Here is a 21,317-nt window from a genome sequence, read left to right as displayed (position 1 = left end):
GCTACCAGGATTTTGATTGGATTATAGAGATGAAAATCATGAACCTCAAAGGAGGAGAGATAGAGAGGCAGGGAGAGAACCCGGAAGTGGCAATGGGGAGCAAGAGTATTCCAACTCCTGTGCTTCAACCAGTGAGTCAAGGAGAATGAGTGCAGCCAGGAAGGCTGTGTTGTCAGGAGGGAGGCCAGGTTTCAGTAAGAGCTGAAGAAGGTGGAAGGAGTGGGTGAGGAAAAGGTTTAAATTGAAGGGATGTCTGTCACCTATGGAACAGCCATTCCAGAGGGCACTTTGGAAGGGCTGGGTTGAAACTTTGGGGTAGAAAGGCTGAGAGGTATAGCAATGAGGAATCAGATGGGAGGGGGTAGGGGATGGGGAATGAGGTGTGGATGATAATGTACAGGAGTTCAGAGTCTGCGGGAAAAGGTTCAGGCTGCTTCTCAGTGGTCTGACAGGTTCCCATCTTTTTGCTCTTATAAAGTTTAATTTTTCTGTCTGAGATTAAGATGAAAGCAAAGTATTGAATGAAGTTGCTCATGCTAGATAAGATGTGATACTGACTAACAGATACTAGGATTAGATGGATTGGAAACTGGTTAAATGATTGGACCCACTGAGTAGTCACTAGTGATTCAAGATCAGCTTCAAGGGAGATCTCTAATGTCTTGCTGTCCTTGGATATGTGGTGGTCAAAAAATATTTAAAATTACTCAGATGAAGGCATGGATAGAATGCTTATCAAACTTTCAGGTGACCAGAAGTTTAGAATGACAGCTAATGTTGAATTAAAAAGTCAGCATTCAAAAATATCTCAAAGAGAGCCTAGGGTAAATAAGGTGACATTTAATAGAGATAAATGTGAAGTCCTACATTTTGATTCCAAAAATTAACTTCAGAAATATAAGACAGGAAATGCATGACTAGAGAGCACAGAGAAAATGTTTGGCATTTAGTTGACTGCAGATTCAGTGTGAGTCAATGTTTCAATATAGCAGTAAGAAAAGTTAATGTTAATAGATTACAGTTAAAAAAAGAAAAGCAAAATATCCAGACCACATCGGGAGTATTAAGTTTGAGGCACCACATTTTAGGATCTGGAACACAAAATGGGGTAAGGGCCTTTAAGGTTAAGTTATATGAAACTAATTTGAAGGGACTGGGTGCAATGTGTAGAAGTTTCAGGGAAGCATATTTAGGCTCAAAGCAGGGGAAAAAGGTCTTGAGATCTGTTTCTGCCCTTAGCTTCCCTCCCCCAACCTGTGACATTATTATCATAGTCTCTGCCTCATAGGGCAGAAATACATGATATAATTGTAGACGTTGCCTCCAAAAAAAACACTTTTGATCTCCAGGAGGGGTATTTTATGTTATAATGTTTTTTTAGCTTGAGTTCAAAGTATTTGTCAGGTAATAGGTAGGGATCAATCAATAAACATTTATCAGCCACCTACTGTTGCTAGAAGCAGAGTCACATAAGATAAGATACCTGCCTTCAAAGAGAGTACAGTTTAGTTGGGAAAGATAAGACGCAGGCATATAAAATGATACAGGGCAGAATACAGGGCTAGATGTAAGCGCCAAATAAGAGGTACAAACAGCAAAAGGGAAAGATTACTCTCTATGGTCTGTGATGGTCAGTAAAAGTTTCATGGAGAAGGTGGGCCTTGAAGAATGGGTCAGACTTAGGTAGGTATAGAGAATTCCCGGTGGAGGAAAGGAATGGTGGGAAGGCATCCAGGGACCTGGTTTTGACTCCCACTTCTACTAACTCTGTGACTTTGGGCAAGTCATTTAACCTCTGCAGGCCTCCGTTTCCTCATCTGTAAAATAATCAGGTGGTTCAATTCAATGATCTCTGAGGTTCCTTCCAGCTCTGTCTTTATAATATAGTGGATAAAGACAGAGGTAAAGATGTGCATAAAATTTTATGTTTATGGAGCAGTGATTAAGCCAATCTTGATGGAATAGAGGGATACATGTTAAGAAGATAGTGGAGGATAAGGTGGAAAGGTAGCTGGAAATCATATTACAAAGAAACAAAAATTCTGATTTGTGAAGGAAGAGATAGATAGTTTTAGACATGTTGAGTTTTCTAATGAAACTGCTGTCTCAAAAGTCACCAATGTTAGCATGTTGGGTTTGGATTCAAAGGCTCTGGGTTCAAATTTTTACTCTATTATATTACTTACTATCTGACCTTGAGTAAGTTATTTAACCTCTGTGGGCCCCAATTCTTTCATTTTTTAAAAAAATGAAGGGGTTGGAATAGATGAGGTCCCTTTCATCTTTCAATCAATGATCTTATCCATGAACCTCCCAGTTTCTGAGTTCCATTGCCCATCCTCTCTGAACTTTGCAGCTTTTGATGCTGTTAATTCCAGTCTTTCTGGATTATTTTTTCTCCCTTGGCTTTCATAACATTTCGCTCTCCTGATTCTCTTCCTGTTTTCCTTTATCTTTTTAATTGTCTGCTCTTAATTGTTCTATCTCCATTTTCTAGGTTGTGTTCTTGGCCTCTTCTCATATATTCTCTCTCTACATTCCTTCATCTGGTGAAATTAATCCACTCCCTTGGCATTCACTTCTATTCAGATGATTCATATGTGTGTGTGTGTGTGTGTGTGTGTGTGTGTGTGTGTGTGTACATATATATATATACATATACATATATATGTATATGTATATATATATATATATACATTTATATATATTCTTGATCTCTCCTTTGATTTAGATTCACATTTCAACTACCTACTAGACCTCTTCCGACATCTTCCTGCTAGCACCTTAAGCTCAACATGCCTTAAGTTGAAATTATTGTCCATTCTCTGAAAACTTTTCCTTTTCTTGGCTTCCTTATTTCTGTCAGCAGCGTCACCATTCTTTTAGTCACCCACTCTCTTAACTTGCAAGTCATCTTTGCCTTTTCTCTCTTGTTGATTCTGTTACTTTTATATTGCTGGCATCCCTCCTCTCCTCTTCTATCTTGTGCCCCCTGCACCTTTCCATTCTTACTGCCTCTATCCTAGTAGGCAGGCTTCACCTTTTCCTGAAGGTTTTGCAGTAGCTGCCTTATCAGATCCACTGTCTTATTGCCCCACTGCTCAAAAACCTTTCCTGTTGCCTACCCAATAAAGTCTAAACTCATTAGATTGACATTGAAGGCTCTCTGTACTCTGACTCCAATTCCCTTTTCTTAATTTCATAGCGCTCGTACTTAATTATCATATAATCCAGACGACTGGAGTACATTATCCCATGCTTTCCTCTCTGGCTGTCTTTGCTCATGATCTTCCCCATTCTTGGAACATCGTCCTTTCCACGCTAATCTTAATATCTGCGCCTCTTGAAATCTCCACCCAATGCCGACTCTTCCATGAAGCCCTTCCTAGCCTTTTGTAGTGGGAACTGACCTTTGCCTCAGATTCTCTTGGCATACTTCTATGTACTTTTTAATGTAAATCTTTCATGTGCGTATATCTTATTTTGTATTATAGTTGCTTGTGTGTATGCCGTATTTTCTACTGTAGATTGTTAGCTTCTTGAAGGAAGGCGCCATGTTATATGTATTTAGTTTTGTATTTCTAATAACTAGCATAGTGCCTTGCATATGGAAGGTGTGTAATATGTTTGCTGAGTGACGATGACAAGACATCAAGATAGAAAAGTCCATTAGGCTTTTAGAGACGTAGAACTGAGACCTAGAAGAAAAGTCAGGGCTGAAGATGGAAGCTCAAGAATTATCCTAATAGTTAAAGCCAAGACAGATTGTGGAAGAAATCTCTGAAACTGAGGGTATATATAGAGAGGAGAGGGTCTAGGACTGAATGTTGGAACAGATTCATTTAAGACAGTAGAAGAAAAAGAACCAGTGAAGGAAACAGAAAAGAGGGAAAGAGAGCCAACATAATATTAGTGGAAGATTGATAAAAGGTTCTTCCGCATGATCTTGGGGATGCCAGTACTAAAATAACTACAGGACTGCTAGTTTCTACAGCATTTCCTGAGGTAAGAGGGAGACAGTGGGGTAAGGGATAGAGAGCATTATCTTTTCCAGTCGGGACTCCTCTAGGAGTAATGGAATAGGAATTGTCTATTCCCAACTAGAGAGGAAATTCTCTATATAGTTTCTCTATTCTAGCTGTTATATAGGCATGACTGAATAGTCTGTCCTATGCCTTTGGTCTAGTGACTATTAATTGCTTCCTTAGAATCACTGCTTATAATGTAAACTGCTTATAAGGTTAGGACAGAGTTGTGGTTTTGTCTTTTTAACCAGAACTTGGGGTCTGCTTTCAGTCATAGTTATTATTTTACAATAAAGAGAGTGGTCTACATTTATTAACTTTCATACTTCCTTTTTAATTTATTTAAAGGAAGTTCTGAATGTGTGCGACTTCTCATTGATGTTGGGGCTAATCTAGAAGCCCATGACTGCCATTTTGGTACTCCATTGCATGTTGCCTGTGCAAGGGAGCATCTGGATTGTGTGAAAGTGCTGCTTAATGCAGGTAAGTGGTTCTTTTTTTTTATTTTGCAAGGCAGTTGGGGTTAAGTGACTTGTGCAGGGTCATACAGGTAGTGTTAAGTGTCTGGTCTGAGACTGGATTTTTGAACTCAGGTCCTCCTGAATCCAGGGCCAGTGCTCTATCCACTGCACCACCGAGCTGCCCCCAGGTAAGTAATTCTTAACCAATGCAGTGTTGTTTGACATATGACACGTAGGACCTGAAAACAACCCCTGCCCACTGGGGCTGATTCCTAAATTGGGTAGAGAGAAGACTTTAGCATGAGACAGACAAATCAGATTTAGGGATGTGAATCACAGTGAAGAAGGCACAGCTTCAAGACTTTATGGAATTCTATTAATTCATATGATTATCAGGCATCCTTAAAAGGTTCAGAATGGACAGTTTTCCAAGATAGAAAACAATGAATTAAATAGAAAGTTGAGGAGATTTGTAGTATAATCAGAGTTTAAGCTACCAAGTGATTTCCCTCATTAACTTTCCATAATATCTAGAATTATTCTTTCTAGGTAAAGGCTTCCATGTTTTATCTCAGCTTAATTAAATAATTTATGAAAGAAAAGTTTTAAATTTTATCATTTTAGCTATTTTGATTGTGTCTTGGAGTCAGTCAAATGGAACTGTCAAGAAATAGAAAAGATAAGGCTTCTTACCTTACCAACCTTCTAAAAAAGATGGATTTTCAGTTGTTGAGAGCTTTTCCATTTGTGCTTCTGTTTTGCTTTAGTATGTTTCTTTCAACTCTTGTAAGAAATACTCATACTAGTTATTTTTTTGAAAGTAGCTACTGGGGTAAAATTATTTAATTATATATTTCTGTAAACACGGGGAAATATCAATTCTGTTGAGCTTTTGAAATCAACTTTTCTTTCATTTTGTGACTAAGGTGAAGGGAAGGATTCCTGACTTACTTTTCACTTCTAAGCACAGGCCAGATCAAAACAAATCAAACAGCCTAGATAAATTTCAAAAACAGCTTCCACAGACCTAGGGTATTAAGTGACAGGAGAATATGACTCTTTGAAAGCAACAGAGTTTTTAGGGTTATTACTTCATGTCTGTTGAGAGTTGTGGGACTCTGGTGGTGTGTTGGGTGCAGCCAGGTAGTACAGTGGATAGATAACCAGGCCTGGAGTGAGGAAGACTCATCTTTGTGAGTTCAAATCTAGCCTGAGACACTTACTAGCTTTGTGACCCTGGGCAAGTCACTTAACTCTGTTTGCCTCAGTTCCTCATCTGTAAAATAAGCTGGATAGGGAAATGATACTGTATTATCTTTGCCAAAAAAATCCCTCAAATGAGGTCACACTGAACAACAACAAAAAGGTGGTGTGTTAGGAGCTAAAAGGGCCCAAATCTCCCAATAATCTCTAAAAAGGAAGCAGAAGAAATAATAAAGAAAACCAAAGAAAAACAGCTGTAAGTTCCTTCTCTGCCATACAGAGGCTCTGAGAGAAGAAAAACCAGGGTAGGTAAAAGGCAAAGTGTATAGATCGACTCAGATCCGTAGCAAGAGGGTTAGACCACACCCCAGGCAACAGAGTGCTCAAGTAGCCCTGCTTTGGCCACAGTAGGAGAAAGGGCCAGATCAATATCCAGTGCAGGCCTAGGTAGCCTTTGCCTGAGCTATCACAGCATGGTGGTTGTTTTTCATGCTTGAAGAGGACCAACTTGACATCACTGTGTCAGGGTCAAGGAACAGTGTGTCTGACTGTGGCTGATTAACATGAGCTTGGAAGGTGCTACCACAGGTCAGGCACAGATAATCCATATGAACATTTGGAATGGAGACTCTAAATTTGCATGTCACTTTTCTTTTGAGCGACTACACTTCTGTTTTGTTCATAGAACACAGTGCTTTCTTTGATGTGGGTACACCATGCTTGTTTCTCACAATTGATTCTAGAGTTCTTCAGAGAAACCTTGAAAGAGTTCTTTTATCACTGAACGCCTTTTGAGTTCTCTGTAAAATAGTCTTTTAGGCAAACTATGTTTGGCCCACCAGTCAGAGTAATGCTCTCTGCAGTAGCGTTTGAATGCTTGGCAGTTTAGCTGGAGAAAGGACCTCAGTGTCTGGTATCTTATCCTGCCAGGTGATCTTCAGAATTTTCCTAAGACAATTCAAATGGAAGCAATTCAGTTTCCTGGCATGGCACTGGTATATTGTTCAGGTTTCATAGGCATACAACAATGAGCACAGTGGCTCTGTATACCTCCAGTTTGGTAGGCAGCTTAATACCTCTTCTCTTCCATACTTTCCTTTAAAGCCTCTCAAACACTGAGCTAGCTCTGGTATTGCATGTGTCAAACTCATCATCTATATATGTGCATTCCTGAAAAGTATCCTGCCAAGGTAAGTGAACTTATCCACAGCATTCAAAATTTTTCCATTTGCTATAACATATGGTTCCACATATGGATGGTATGGTGCTGGTTGGTGAATAATCTCTGTTTTCTTGGTGTTAACTGTCAGGCCAAAATTAGCACAAGCAGCAGAGAATTGATTCATACTCTGTTGCATCTTAGCCTCAGAGGCTGCATTGAGTGCATAATCGTCTGCCAACAAAAAGTTGAGCACCAGTTCTCCCTCCACTTTAGTCTTGGCTTGTAGCCTTTTCAAATTAAATAATTTACTGTTAGTGTGGTAGCTTACCTTGATGCCATTTTCATCCTCATTGAAGGCATCTGACAAGATTGCTGAAAACATCATGCTAAAAAAAGCATGAGAGTAAGCACACAGTCCTGTTTATTCCACTGGTGACTGGGAATGCACAAGAGAACCCATGTGCAAGCATGCTGTCATGGAACTGGCATACAATACTGATGAACTTCTCCAGGCAACCGAATTTTGCCATGATCTTCCACAATCCCTCACAGCCCCAGTCTTGGTCAGATGGAAAAGTTGGGTACAGACCTCTTTTCTGCTCCTGGTTATTTCTCCTGAGTTGTTGGGCAGCAAACACCATGTCAACCGTGCCTTGGTCCTTTCTGAAGTCACAGTGGCTCTTGGGTAGATGACCATCTTCCAACTGAAGGAGTAGCCTGAGAAGGACTCTGGCAAGAATCCTTCCAGCAGTGACCAAGAGAGATGACCCCCCCCCAACCCTATTGTGATTGTCATAGGTCAACCTGTTTCCCATTCCTTTATAGAGAAGGACAATTGAGACATCCTTGAATTCCTATGGGATAACCTCTTCTTGCCATATAACCAGGAAGATTCAGTCAACTTTGGTATGAGCAGTGGGCCCTCTGCCTTGTAAATTTCAGCTGGAATAGAATCAGCATCAAGTGTTTTGACACATGAGAAGAGCCAAATGGCATTCAAAACTTCTTCTTCAGTTGGAAGTTCAGCTGGAGAGGGATTTACTTTAACTTGAGGTGAGCAATCAGTGACTTCAGCATTGGTTGATGATGGTCTGTTGAGAAGGCTATGGAAGTGTTCAGCCCATCTATCCAGGCTCATTTTCTTATCACTAATCAGTGTGGTTCCATCAGGGCTGAGTATCTGAGATGCATTATAGTTCTTTGGCCCGTAAATAGCCTTCAGGACATCATAAAAACACTTTGGATTGTTATCAGCAGGAAACTGAATTTTATCTTCCATCTTGCTGAGCCAAGAATCCTATATCTCTCTAAGCTTTGTTTGTACTTTACTTTTAATGGAGTTAAACACTGCCTTCTTAGAGATAGATGAACCATCCTTCTGGTAAGCCATGTGGAGTTCTCATTTTTCATTTAGCAGCTTCTAAATTTCCCCATCATTTTCATCAAACCAGTCTTGATGTTTGCGGGTTTTCTGGCCCAGGTGAGTAAATGCAGTGCTGTACACCAAATCTCTGAAAGCTGCCCACTCCTTTTCTGCTCCACTGTTGGCTCAGCTTTCCCTCTAAGTTAGCAACAAACTGTTCACCCACAGATAAGTGATCCAATCTGTTGACATTGTCTTCTGATGAGAAGTCTTACTTTGGGGCCACAGCTTTTGTTGAATTCAAATGTTTATCTTGGAGAGGATAAATCTATGATCAGTCCAGCATTCTGTACCACGCATCATTTTGTCACTCTCACATCCTATATATCTCTTCTCCTTACAGTGACATAGACTATTAAATGCCAATGTTTCCTGTGAGGTTGTATCCACAAAGTTTTATTGCATTTAGGTAAATGGAAGACAGTGTTGGTGATGAGGTCACAAATCTTTAGTAGTAAGTGAACATTATTGTTGCTGTTTCGAACTCCATTCCTCCTAAATCACCCAGAATTACAAGCTTGTCCTCTTTTGGCACACTGATGATGAGGGTCTCCACGTCTTCATGAATTTTTTCTTTGACTCCATCAGGGTTCATCATGGAGGGAGCATACACATTGGTAATGGTTGCATGGCACTTTCCTGCAAGTGGCAATCATGTTGTCATGAGTCTGTCATTCAGTCCTTTTGAGAGGCATACAGCCTTATTGATTAGATTAGTTTTAACTGTGAAACTTATGCCAACTTCATGACGCTCCCCATCACTGCAGCCATTCCACAAAAATGTGTATCCAGCTCAGAATTCAGTAAGTTGGCCTTCAATTGCCAGCCTTGTTTCACTCAGGGCTTCTATTTGGATGAGATACATGCTGAAATAGGAGCCGTTCATCTTTCAGGTCTACCAGATTTTGTGTTGTCCATAGGTGTGTACACATTCCATGTACTCATGGTAAGTGAAATTATCTTTGCAAAAGTTTTTGTAGGTTTTTTTGTGTTTTGACCACAGGGTGGAATCCCTGCCTGCCATGGTTAGCAGTCCAGGGTTGGGTGGAGCAGACAATTTTTAGGGCACTTTTTCTAGCCCTTACCCCATGCCAGGAGGTGAGCAATGTGGTCCTTTAAAAAGGTTGCTCAATAGAGCACTGGCCCTGGAGTCAGGAGGACTTGAGTTCAAATCTGGCCTCAGACACATAATACTTCCTACCTGTGTGACTATGGGCAAGTCACTTAACCCCAGTTGCCTCACTAAAACAAATAAATAAATAAAAATTTTTAAAAAAGGCATCTCAGACACTCAGGGGCTGCTGAATCCCACTGCTGCTTCAGTCCAGTAAGAAGATGACCTACCGGTGGCAGGGTTGTGACTGTAGCTCCCAGAGTATCTGTACCTGCTGTTTTGTCATTTGTGTGTGCCACAGGACTTTGAGGTAGGTAAAAATGGTGAAATGGTATGGGTGATATCTTTTGACTCATACATAAATTGAATTTAAGTGAGGCAGAGTTGCACAAAATCATCAGCCTCACTGTGTCTTCCAGAGTCATCGGAGTCCAGTGGCAAGACAAAAATCAAGAAAACTGGTGATGGCCCAAGATGCAGTGGATGACTTTGGCACCTTTGATGTCTGATCAAGTTCCAAGCACTCCACAGTGCCTGCTTTAACTGCCTTCATGGCCATTGGAACAAATTGTTTTCATACACCCATTCCGCCAGGGGAAGTCTTCACGTGCTTGCTTGAGGTAGACACCCCCCCCAACTCACCGACAGGTTTGAGACCTCTCAATTACCCTCAACCTGTTGAAACAGTTTAACAGGGTGTGGCCACTGTACATGCTACAGCTTCTTGGAGCTACAGGTGAGAGTTGGGTGGCAGGTGGACACCAAAGGTAGAAAGCAGCCTTGGATCTTTCCGGAGCACCTGTACAACTTGCCACCACAGTACACCAAAGGACAGAACCCCCACCCAGAAACTAAAACTGGAAATATGAGTAAACAGAACAAAATACCAAACAAAATAAAGAAATGTTAGGGGTTTAGAGAAGCTCAAGAAACATACCCTGAAGAAGAATTAACTTCACAACAACTCCAAATGGAGCCTCACAGAAAAGAATGTTCTGGCCACAAGGACTACAGAAGCACCTGGAGAAAATGAAGCAAGAGATACAAAGTAGAATGTTAAAAGAAACAAAACCTAGGGAGAAAAGAATAACAAGGAGATTTAATGGCTTACAGCAGAAGGTGGTAAACCTCCCCTAGGAATTTGACCCGCAGAAAATTAGAATGAGCCAAAGAGAAATCAGTGACTCCATGACACAAGGAGAAATATTAAAACAAGAAATAAAATATAAAACAGAAGAAAATATAAGACAAATAGTGCCAAACATAACTGATTTGGGAAACAAATTAATGAGGGTCAATCTAAGAAACATCAGACCACCTGAAGATCATGGGGGGAAAAGCCTTGATATCCTAATACAAGAAATAATAAATGAAAGATGCCTAGATCTATTAGAACTAAAGGGAAAAGTGAAAGTAAGAAGAGTCCACTACTGAAAACTCCCAGTAACATCATAGCCCAAATCTAGAGCTTCCAGATCAAAGGAAAAAATACCACAAGCAGCCAAAACTAAAGAGTTAAGGTATCAATGAGTCAGTAAAAATCACACAAAACTTGGCAGGTGTCATTTTAAAGAAGAGCAGTTTGGAGTATGCTATTCCAAAGGTAATGGTATTGGAATATGCTATTATAAATGACAAAAGAGAAAGACTTTTAAGAATTGCCTATGTAGCAAAACTGAGTATAATCCTATAGGGAAAAAATGGACCTCTAATGAAATGGAGGGAGGTGGGGGAAGGGAAGATAGTGATACAATTGCCACTAAAAAAAGGAAAGAAAAGGGGGTTTACTGAAGCATTTTTTTAAAAATGCAAAGACTACAAAAGGAAGGCCAGAAGGAAACATAGACATGCAGGATAGTTTTGAAAGTTACATGTTGAATTTAACATACACTTAAAACTAAAAGTAAGCTTTTTATTAAAGCTATTCACAGTTTCATTTATAATCCTCTTTTTTCAGTCCTGTTTTATATATGGAAATGTCTGTTTTTATCTGGTTTTTGTTAAGTTCAGAATTAAAAAAATAAAATTTGGGAAAATAATATTGGTTGGTCACCATCAGTAGATCTAGCTAGAATAAATAAAATTCTTATTTGCTGTTTTATAACCTGAATATAGGATGGAGCTATTTCTCACTAATTAATGGAAACTATTTAGAATGAACCACAACATGTATTATAATATAGTGCACACTGAAGTTGTTTCCCTCTCTAGTCACGGAATTGAAGGTCTTAAGTCAAAGAGGTGTTTTGGTGCTAGTGACTGAGATCCAAACTGATACATAAATTGTACTTGGTAACTGTTCTCACCTGCCCTTTCTTTTCAAAAGAAAGTGGGGGGCGGGGAGAGATAAGAGTTGAATTTTTACTGGTTATATTGCTTTTCATGGCCTGACAAATTGCAACTGTATATAAATATTTAATTTTGCTTTGAGTTTTTGGAAGGAGTTGAACAGAGGCTAAAGAAAATGTCCCTCCTACTCTTTTAGCATAGTTTCAATGAACTTTTCTTTCAGTTCTCTCTCATTAATTTATTTACCTGACTCCCGTTAGGTTAAGATTCTAGGTGTCTTGAAATTAGAAAATCAACAAATATGACTTCACATAAAAGAGTAACCAGGTAGTAGTAACCAAGGTTTATCCCCTTAACATCTGCATGATCATGTGTGGCTTGGCTCCTGCTTGATTCAGAAAGAGCAAAGCTAGGAACAATGAGTAGAAGTTTCAGAAAAGCGATTTCATTTCAATAGGAGAAAAATCTTCCTAATTAACGATAAGAGCTATCCTAAAATGGAATTAACTGCTTTAATAGGTAATAAATTCCTCATTCCTCAAGGTATTTAAGCAAAAGAAATTATGAATGACCATCTGTTGCAGATAAAGAGAATTCATAGAGAAAATGTTTATCAAAGGTACTTCCCATTGTTGTGGAGAATTTTCTTTAGAGAATCCAAATGGAAAATGAATTCCTTATGGATGGGGAAGTCTTCAAGGTGTTTAGGTTTGCAAGTGACATTGTGTTGATTTAATGAAATCCCAGAAGACTACAATGCTTCTTCAGTCATATTTTCAGCCATTCAAAAGAGATCAGCTTTTTATTGACAATGAGATCAGATTTTATTGACACCTTTTGTTTTTACATTGCCTAGATTTTTTCCTTTATCTCTTCCCTTCCTGTTCCCAGGAGGGGGAGTCATATGACAAAGAATTTTTCAAAAAAATAAAAAGAGGACGAGAAGAAAAAAAATTCAGCAAAACTAATCAATATATTGAAAGAAAAAAATGATACTTTGTTTAGTGTCCCTCACATGTGGATCTGGGAGATGTCTTTTCTTGTCTTTAGTGCTAAACTTGTTCTTTATAGTTATGCAGATTTCACTTTTGACTGTTTTGTTGTTCTTTCCATTTACACTGTTGTCACTGTGCACATTGTTTTCTTGATTCTGCTTGCTTTACTTTGCATCAGTTCATGTAAGTCTTCATTCTTCTCTAGATTCATCACGTTTGTCTTTTCTTACAGAACAATAATATATTCCATTACATTCATTATATTACAGTTTGTTTAGTTATTCCCCAATATATAGGCCATATGCTTTGCTATTACAAAAAAAAATGCTGCTATAAATTTTTTGGCATAGATGTGCCTTTCTTTTTGCCAATTATCTCCTTGGGGTATATGCCTAGCAGTGCAATCTCTGGGTCAAAGGGTATAGACATTTTAGAAAGGTAGACATATTATATTGTTTTCTTAACTCTGTGATAATGCCTCTGGTACCTATCTTTTCTTTCTCCTTCTTGTATTTCCAGGAGCCAATGTGAATGCAGCAAAATTGCATGAGACAGCTCTTCATCATGCAGCCAAAGTAAAGAATGTAGACCTGATTGAAATGCTGGTTGAGTTTGGAGGCAACATCTATGCCCGGGACAATCGAGGAAAGAAGCCTTCTGATTATACTTGGAGCAGTAGTGCCTCTGCTAAATGCTTTGAGTATTATGAAAGTAAGCGCAACTTTCACTTCTTTGAGGGGAATATTACCATATGTTTTGCTAACCAGGACCTGGATCAATTTACTCATCTAGAATTTCTAATCTTTCATTTGATAATTATCTAAGTAGCTATAGTTAAGTATTCATTCACCAGTCATACTACTCTGTTCTTTATACAGTTGATCAGTTAACGAGTATTTAGCTGCTATTATGTTCCAGGAATGAAACAATTCCTGTTTGCAAGAAACTTAGATTCTAACCTGTTAATCCATATATACCAAGAAGACTATAATATGCACATAGTTTTCAAGCTGTGGTCTTGGGATTTGTGTTGACACACTCTGAAGTGTCTTGTCATCCATAGTCTGCCTTTTCAAGGTGATTGTCCAAGGTCAGAAGGTTCAGGCTGACCTGAAACACAGTGTGGGTAACTGTCCTTTAAGAGATTAATTCTTTAACTTTAGTCTCATTAGTTCTATACTCTAGCACAATGGTCTCCAATGTTTTTTATTGTCCACCTCATAAGTAAAGAAAAAATTTTGTGTGCTACCCCAATATATCTGTCCTTTTTTATTTATACATTATATACATGTGCATGGTTTTAAGTTCAGTTTACTTTGATACCTAGGTTTTAATTTGCTGTCATTCCTGAAAAGGACCTTTCCCAAAGTTACATCATTCCAAATATGGTGGTTGTACTTACTAAATCTTTTTTTAAATTTATTATTTTTTTTTGTGAGTTAACTGGGGTTAAGTGACTTGCCCAGAGTCACATAACTAGTAAATGTTGTATGTCTGAGGTCACATTTGAACTCAGGTCCTCCTGACTCCAAGGCCAGAGCTCTATCCACTGCGCCACCTAGCTGCCCCCTTACTAAATCTTAATACTCATTTTTAGCCCCATCTATCAATTCATCTAGTAAATTTCTATTACCCCTAATGTCAGTGATTTTTGCACACTAATCTGAAGGTGTTGTACTTATACATTTTTAACAAATGAGTCAAAAACTATTTGAAATATTTTTAAATAAGTTAGAAAATTGTTCCTAGATTTAAAAAATACTAATATTAGAGTTTTAATAGGTAACATGCATAGGTTTCAGCAACAAAAATCATTTGATAATGGAAAACATTTCCAAACATCCATTTTCTCTCCCCTTCTCTGAACTAGATAAATCTAACCACAAAATAAACAAGAAAGAAGTTAAGGAGGTGAATAGAATATTAGAAAAGTTAGGTATGATAGACCTCTTGAGAAAATTGAATGGGGATAGAAAGGAATATACTTTTTTCTTGGCAGTACATGGCATATACACAAACATCCATTTTCAAAGTGTACTTTCCATAGAAAGAATTTCTTTCAAAAAGTAGTTATTGGGGGGGCAGCTAGGTGGCGCAGTGGATAGAGCACCGACTTTGAAGTCAGGAGTACCTGAGTTCAAATTGGCCTCAGACCAAACACTTGACACTTAACTAGCTGTGTGACCCTGGGCAAGTCACTTACCCCAATTGCCTAAGGGGGGGGGGAAGTAGTTATTTTTCTCCTCGTTGTAAAACATCATCTTTGTTTGATATCATACTATTTAGGAAACTAAAACAAGTATACAACACCAAAAGCCATTTCCCACTGGATAAATGGTCAAAGGATTTGAATAAACAGTTCCCAAAAGAACTGTATACTCTTTAACAACCATATGAAACACTGCTGCAAATTACTAATAATAAAAAATGCAATTCCAAACAACTCTGAAGTTTCACTCCATACCCAACAAACTGACATAGATAATAAAATATGGCAATAGTTTGCTGATGGATGCTAAGACAGTGACTAAAATACCCATAATTTTTGATTCAGATATCCTATAGCTAGGCAGTAGGTATATCTCAAGGAGGTCAAAGATAAAAAGATAGGTCCTATATATACCAAAATATTTAAATTTAATATTACTTCCCTATAAGAAATGATGAATATGAAGAATTCAGAAGCATGGGAAGGCTTAAATGAACTAATGCAAAGTAAAGTAAGCAGAACTAGAAAAACAGTATTCACAATGACTATAGCAACATAAATTAAAAGAGCAATAATAAAATAGAAACTAAATGCTGTGTAATTATAATGACCAAACTGCACTGGAAGTGATACTACTGCTGCTGCTATTGCTCTACTACCTAGCATTTATGTAGCACTTTAAGTGCTTTGCAAAGAGCTTTACATATATTATCTCATTTTATCCTCACAACCCTGAAAATTAGATGCAGAAAAATCTTCATTTTACAAAACTGAGGCAGATTGAGATTAAGTGATTTGCCCAGGGTCACACTGCTAGTAAATAAAGTCATATTTGAACTCAGGTTTTCTTGATTGTAGGTCCAATGAATTATTCCTGGTCTTTCTTCCTTGACTCCCTGCCATTTATTTACAAGCCTGGTGGGGGCACATACCCATCATTATACTTCCCAAAACATATAGACATGAGAAGTCACCTCCTTCCTTTGCAGAAGTAGGTAACTATAGATGTGGTATACTGAGAAGTTTAGGATGGCACTGAGATTGTGGATCTAGGTGACTGGATAGTGCCCTAGCAGAAACAGGGAAGTTTGAAAGAGGAGTCTTTTGGGAAAGAGAATTGAGATCTGTAATGCAAATTGCAACCCATGTATGCCTGTTCATTCTGAGCAATTCATACAGTCCTCCCAAAAGGAAGTAGTGGTGCTAAGCTTTTACTCAGACTATCTCGCAGCCACAGGAGGGGTGCCTCTTTAGTCATGAAGTGTCCTCGGGGTGGGAGACTCCCATTCCTTTCTCTTCCCTTCCCCACCTCTCCCAAGTGTGGGTTTTCTGGGGGAGGAAGGGAATTTTTCAAATAGTGACTGTTGGGGATGCCTTGGGCACAATTAGTTTATAACCCCCCCCCCCAAGGGCTGACACCTGGTGCAGAAATTGAGAGGTTGGAGCTTGCATAGAGTGGGGAGAGAACAGAGTTGTGGAGTTTTGGGTCACAAAAGGTGAAAGCCATGGTGGTGTTGTGTTGAAGACAACTCTCTGATTGGGTAACCTGGGGAAGAATCTTCTTCCCCAGACTGTGTGATTGCTTGGTGAGTCCCCACTTTGGAGCTCACTGCCCTAGGAAATGAGTTAATTATTCATAGACTAATGCTGCCTTATCTGATAGGTCAGTTAGAATACCATGAATCCCAGGATAAAATCCCAGTTCCTGTTCTTTTTTCCTTGACTCCCTGTTATTTATTTACAAGCCTGGTGAGGGTACTTATTCATCTTTGTACTTCCCATGGAAAATAGTAAGTGTTCAATAATTATTTGCTGAATGAATTGAGAGCTTTTTGCTTCTAATTGAGTTTTGAAAGATACAAGTGTAAGGCTTTAGAATTTTGATATCTATGATCTTTAGAGGTCTAGTCACCTCAGTATTTTGTTGCTCCTTAAACTTTACTCATATATGTCCTTGTCTTCTACTTTTTTCCAGAGACACCTCTGACCTTGTCACAACTTTGCAGAGTGAGCTTGAGGAAGGCAACTGGTGTCAGAGGGCTTGAGAAAATTGCCAAGTTGAATATTCCTCCAAGGCTAATCAATTACCTTTCATACAACTAAGACAAAGAAATGGAAGACAGAAGTGGTCTTGGGATTTCATTCTGTGTTGCTATAATTACTCTTCCCAACATCTGGCAGAGAAAAATGACTTTTGTGTCTATAGTGGTATTAATACCATATACAGAACATTTCCACTTGTCCTCTATTCTATCAGAGAAATTATTTCAAGTGTAATAAGAAAGCACTAACTCTTAGCTCTTTATAGTAGACATACTTCTGGGATATAGTGCATACTGGAATTTGTACTTTAATTTTGTCACTGTCACAGCCTCCAAATTAGTGAGTAGAAAGGAAGTTACTATAGTCTGGGCTTCCTTTATTTGATGAACTTCCCTAAAGTGACTCAGTACAAAGTATAACTCAGAGCAGAGAGGGAAATGGGAGTTGTAGATCTCTCTATGGAGATTTCTGAGCCTCCTTCTCTTTCCCATACCTGGTTGAAGCTCATGTTGATGTTTGGTACTCTTGTACAACTGATTCCATTTCATACTTCTTTAGGATTTATGTTTATAGATAAGGGTAGGTTGTAGTTCAAATGCCTTGGGAAAACTTAAGGGCAGTCTCTTTAGATCATTGACATCAGGACTCTGAAATAACACTATAAATATCCTTCCATATATATACCCTGTTTTGCATAGTAGGAGGGTACAGAAAAGCCCACTGAAGCTAAAGAGATTTCTGTTTCTCAGGAGGCTCTGAGTTGTGGAGAATGATGACTACAGCCTGGTTATGATGTTTGTATTGACTAGAAAGAGTTTAGTCCACTAGTAGTTTATTTCAAGACTGAAGGTCTGGTGAAGAACAGCATAGTATTTACACAGGGAAGGAAGAACCCACTGCCTTTATAATGGCTGAAGATTTAGCTTTTTTCAAGGTGGTTCCCTACCTCACAGGTAAAGTTAAAGCCTCATTTAGATAGTCTTAAAAGGCTAATTTATTCACTGTTATAGGAATTATAATAAAACACATGTCTTGTTTGTGTGCAGCCCCTTTCAACTCTAACTGAAAACTCGTCTTAAGTAATTAAGTCTAATAACATTTGCGCATAATAAAATGTCTACTACCTTCTTCAACCCTCCTGCACCCCCAAATCCAGATTTTAGTAAAAGCTGCCAGTCGATAAAGGAACAATCTTGTATTCTATAGTCTTTTTCTTCTAATGAACCCAAAACACAACAGGATTCCAGGGATAATTCTCAGGACATTTGTTTGAAGTAGAGAAGAGCATCTTCCTCATTTTTTGGAAAGAATGCAAACTACGAAATAAGATCTTTAAAAGATCCCAGCGTTTTTGCCTCTTTTCTATGCTTATTTCTCTGCTACTATAATGCAAACTCTCAGTACCAGTGTTAGTTAACCACAGAGAGTGATAGGAAGCACAGTTGACTGGGAGTGAGAGACCTGATCCTGTCACTAACTAGTGGTGTAACTTGGAAAAATCACTCTACTTCTCTGGGCCTTGTTTTCCTCATCTCTAAAATGGGTATAATACTCTTCTACATAGGGTAGGTATTATACAGTAATGGATATAAAAGTGTTGTAAAAGTGTAAAATGTATTACTAGAACAAAGTATTCACATTACTAAAGCAATAACACTGCTGCATTGGATCTAGTTAACAACTTATATTCACTTAGTGTTACTATTTTATGTATATAATCTCATTTAGTCTCCATAATAGCCCTGTGGGGAATATAGTGAAAAGATTATGCCCACTTTACTTATTTTTTAAGGCAATTGGGGTTAAGTGACTTGCCCAGGGTCCCACAGCTGTTAGCTGTAAGTGTCAAGTGTTTGGTCTAAGGCCGCATTTGAACTCAGGTCCTCCTGACTTCAGGGCCAGCGCTCTATCCATTGCGCCACCTAGCTGCCCGTTATGCCCACTTTATAAAGGAGAACTTTAGGATCAGGGAAGTTGTTACTTTCAGGTCATTAGTATGTGACAATTACATTAGTTTTCTGCTTTGGGTGCTTCTCTTTCTGACATGGGACTGTTACCATTCATTTCATGAGTGGCATATTGTGAAAAGTCAGCCTGCTTATAAAGTGACATGTAGCACTAACAGGCAGAATAATAGAATCTAAGAGATGGAAAGGACCTCATAGGCCACAGGTCTAGGCTAACCCATACCTGAATAAGAATCCTCTCTGAATAAAAGGATATGTACTTTTGAGCCAGTTTTTTTTAATAGCATAATTACAACCCCAATGGCCTCACCAAAACAACAACAACAAAACACATTAGCATAATTACAAACTGCTGTCCAGAATGATTGAACCAATTAATAGTTCCATTAATATATTTGTTTGACTTTTCATGCCCCTTCCAATACTACATCTTGTATTTTCTTGAAGATGTCGAATGAAGGGGATCACACCACCTCCCCAGTGAAAAGCCGTTTCTACTTTTGGATAAAACTGATTGTTAGGAAGTTTCTCTATATGTCCAGCATGACAATTTGTCTTTTCTCTTTCCCTCTACTGCTTCTAAATCTATTCACTTGGGCAAGGAGTCAATTCTCTTTCAAATCACAGCATACTATAATTTGTAATTATGCATCCTTAACATCTCATATCTCCTTTAAGTCAGAGAAACACAGAATTTGAAAGTAGAAAGGGACCTCAGAGACTATCTAGTCTAACCCATATACAAAAGGAATCCCCAATATGACATACCAAAAAACCCCAATCTTCTAGCATCTACTAGAAGATCTCTGAGGGAAGGGAATCCACACCTTTTCTAGGCAGGTCATTTCACTTTGGGACAGCCATAATTGTGAAATTTTTCCTAACATTAAGCCTAAATTTGCCTCTCTGCAACTTCTCACACTGTTCCAGTTTTAGCCCTCTGAAGCCAAATGTAACAAATCAGATTCCTCCTCTACATGACAGCCCTTCAAACGAATCTTATTTTCTTCAGACTAAACATGCCCAATTCTTTCAACCAATGACAGACTCAAGGCCCTTCACCATCCTGGCTGCCCTCCTCTGCAAGCTCTTCAACCTATACAATGCCTTTCTTAAACTGTTTCCTAGAAATGACCACGATACTTCAGATGAGAAGTATATAGCACAGTTCAGGAAGACTGTCACCCCCTTGTTCCTGGGATCTGTGTGCCCTCAATACATTGTAAGATTAGCTTTTTTGGCATCTACATCACACTACTCATTCATATTGAGCTTGCAGTCCACTAAAGCCCCCAAATCTTTTTCAGAGTAACTGCTATCTACATGTGACTCTCTCATCTTATACTTGTGAAGTTGATTTTTTGTATCTATGTTTAAGACTTTAAATTTATCTCTATTGAAATTCATATATTATTAATTCACCTCAATGGTTTAGCCTGTCAAGATCCTTTTGGATCAATTGTGTTATCTCCTGTTAACTATCCCTTTAATCTTTGTGTAATCTGTATGCTGCCTATGCTTTTATCCAAGTGATTGATAAAAATGTTAAACAGCACAGGGCAAGCTTAGTAACATCTACTAGAGACTTCCTGCCATACTGACATTGAGGCATTAACATCTCCTCTTCTGCAGGCTGAATATCCCCGGTTCTTTTAGCAGATTTTTACATGATATGAACTCTAGACACATCATCATCCTGGTTCCCCTTGTCTAGCCATTTTTCAGGTTACAATGCCTTTCCTAAAATGTGGTCCTCAGAACTGAACATGATACTCCAGGTATGGTCTGATCATGGCATGGTGATCATGGCATAGCATCTCATTCTTTTCCCCACCAGAATTCCCTATGAACTCCAGAAGTCTCTTCTGTCTTTGCCTCTCCAACACAGAACTATTGTTATCTCTGTAGTTCTGATTGCTTTGTCTTAATGCAGCCTGAGATTGCATTAGCTTTCTTGGCTGCCATATCATGCTGTTGCTTCATATTGAGCAAAAAACCAAACAAAACAAAACAATTTTAGGTGGTTATCTTAAGTTCTTGGGCATAAACAGGATTCTACTCAGAAATGCACTAGGGTGATCAAACCTGTCAGCTCTGTGTAAATGATGAAGCCAACTTTTTCTCAGTTGATAAGGTCTGGTATTTTTTTACCCCAAATGTGATAAAGATCTCTTTGGCTATTGTGATTTTAAAATGAGGAAATGGGTTAAAAAGTACTTCTTACAGATTCAAAAAGATCCTAGAGATCATCTAATTCAATCACCTCATTTTAGAGATGAAGTAACAAGGCCCAAAAGAAGAGTGACTTTTCTTCAATTAAATTAGTACTAAAAATCTGTGAGGTATGTGGCTTAGCTCTTAAACTAACCACACCACTCTGTGATAGTCTCATTTAGTTAAATTCAATAAACATTAAGTGTCTGCTC

The 21,317-nt window shown here is 38.6% G+C and overlaps 1 protein-coding gene across 5 annotated transcripts in view; it reads left to right on the top strand.

Moving 5' to 3' along the window:
• ASB13 (ankyrin repeat and SOCS box containing 13) overlaps positions 1-21,317 on the top strand; it is a 36,656-nt gene extending 15,339 nt beyond the window's left edge. For all 5 annotated transcript variants that reach the window (XM_078156330.1, XM_078156334.1, XM_078156326.1 and 2 more), the window contains 3 exons: positions 4,374-4,508; positions 13,192-13,383; positions 16,857-21,317. In XM_078156330.1, the coding sequence (XP_078012456.1) occupies positions 4,374-4,508; positions 13,192-13,383; positions 16,857-16,984 (455 nt within the window). In that variant the 3' untranslated portion in view covers positions 16,985-21,317. The remainder of the gene's footprint in view (positions 1-4,373; positions 4,509-13,191; positions 13,384-16,856) is intronic.

Source organism: Phascolarctos cinereus, unplaced genomic scaffold (genome assembly GCF_003287225.1).
Source record: "Phascolarctos cinereus isolate Bilbo 61053 unplaced genomic scaffold, phaCin_HiC Scaffold_1;HRSCAF=81, whole genome shotgun sequence".
In the NCBI taxonomy this organism is placed as follows: Eukaryota; Metazoa; Chordata; class Mammalia; order Diprotodontia; family Phascolarctidae; genus Phascolarctos; species Phascolarctos cinereus.
This window is presented reverse-complemented; position numbering and strand designations above follow the sequence as displayed.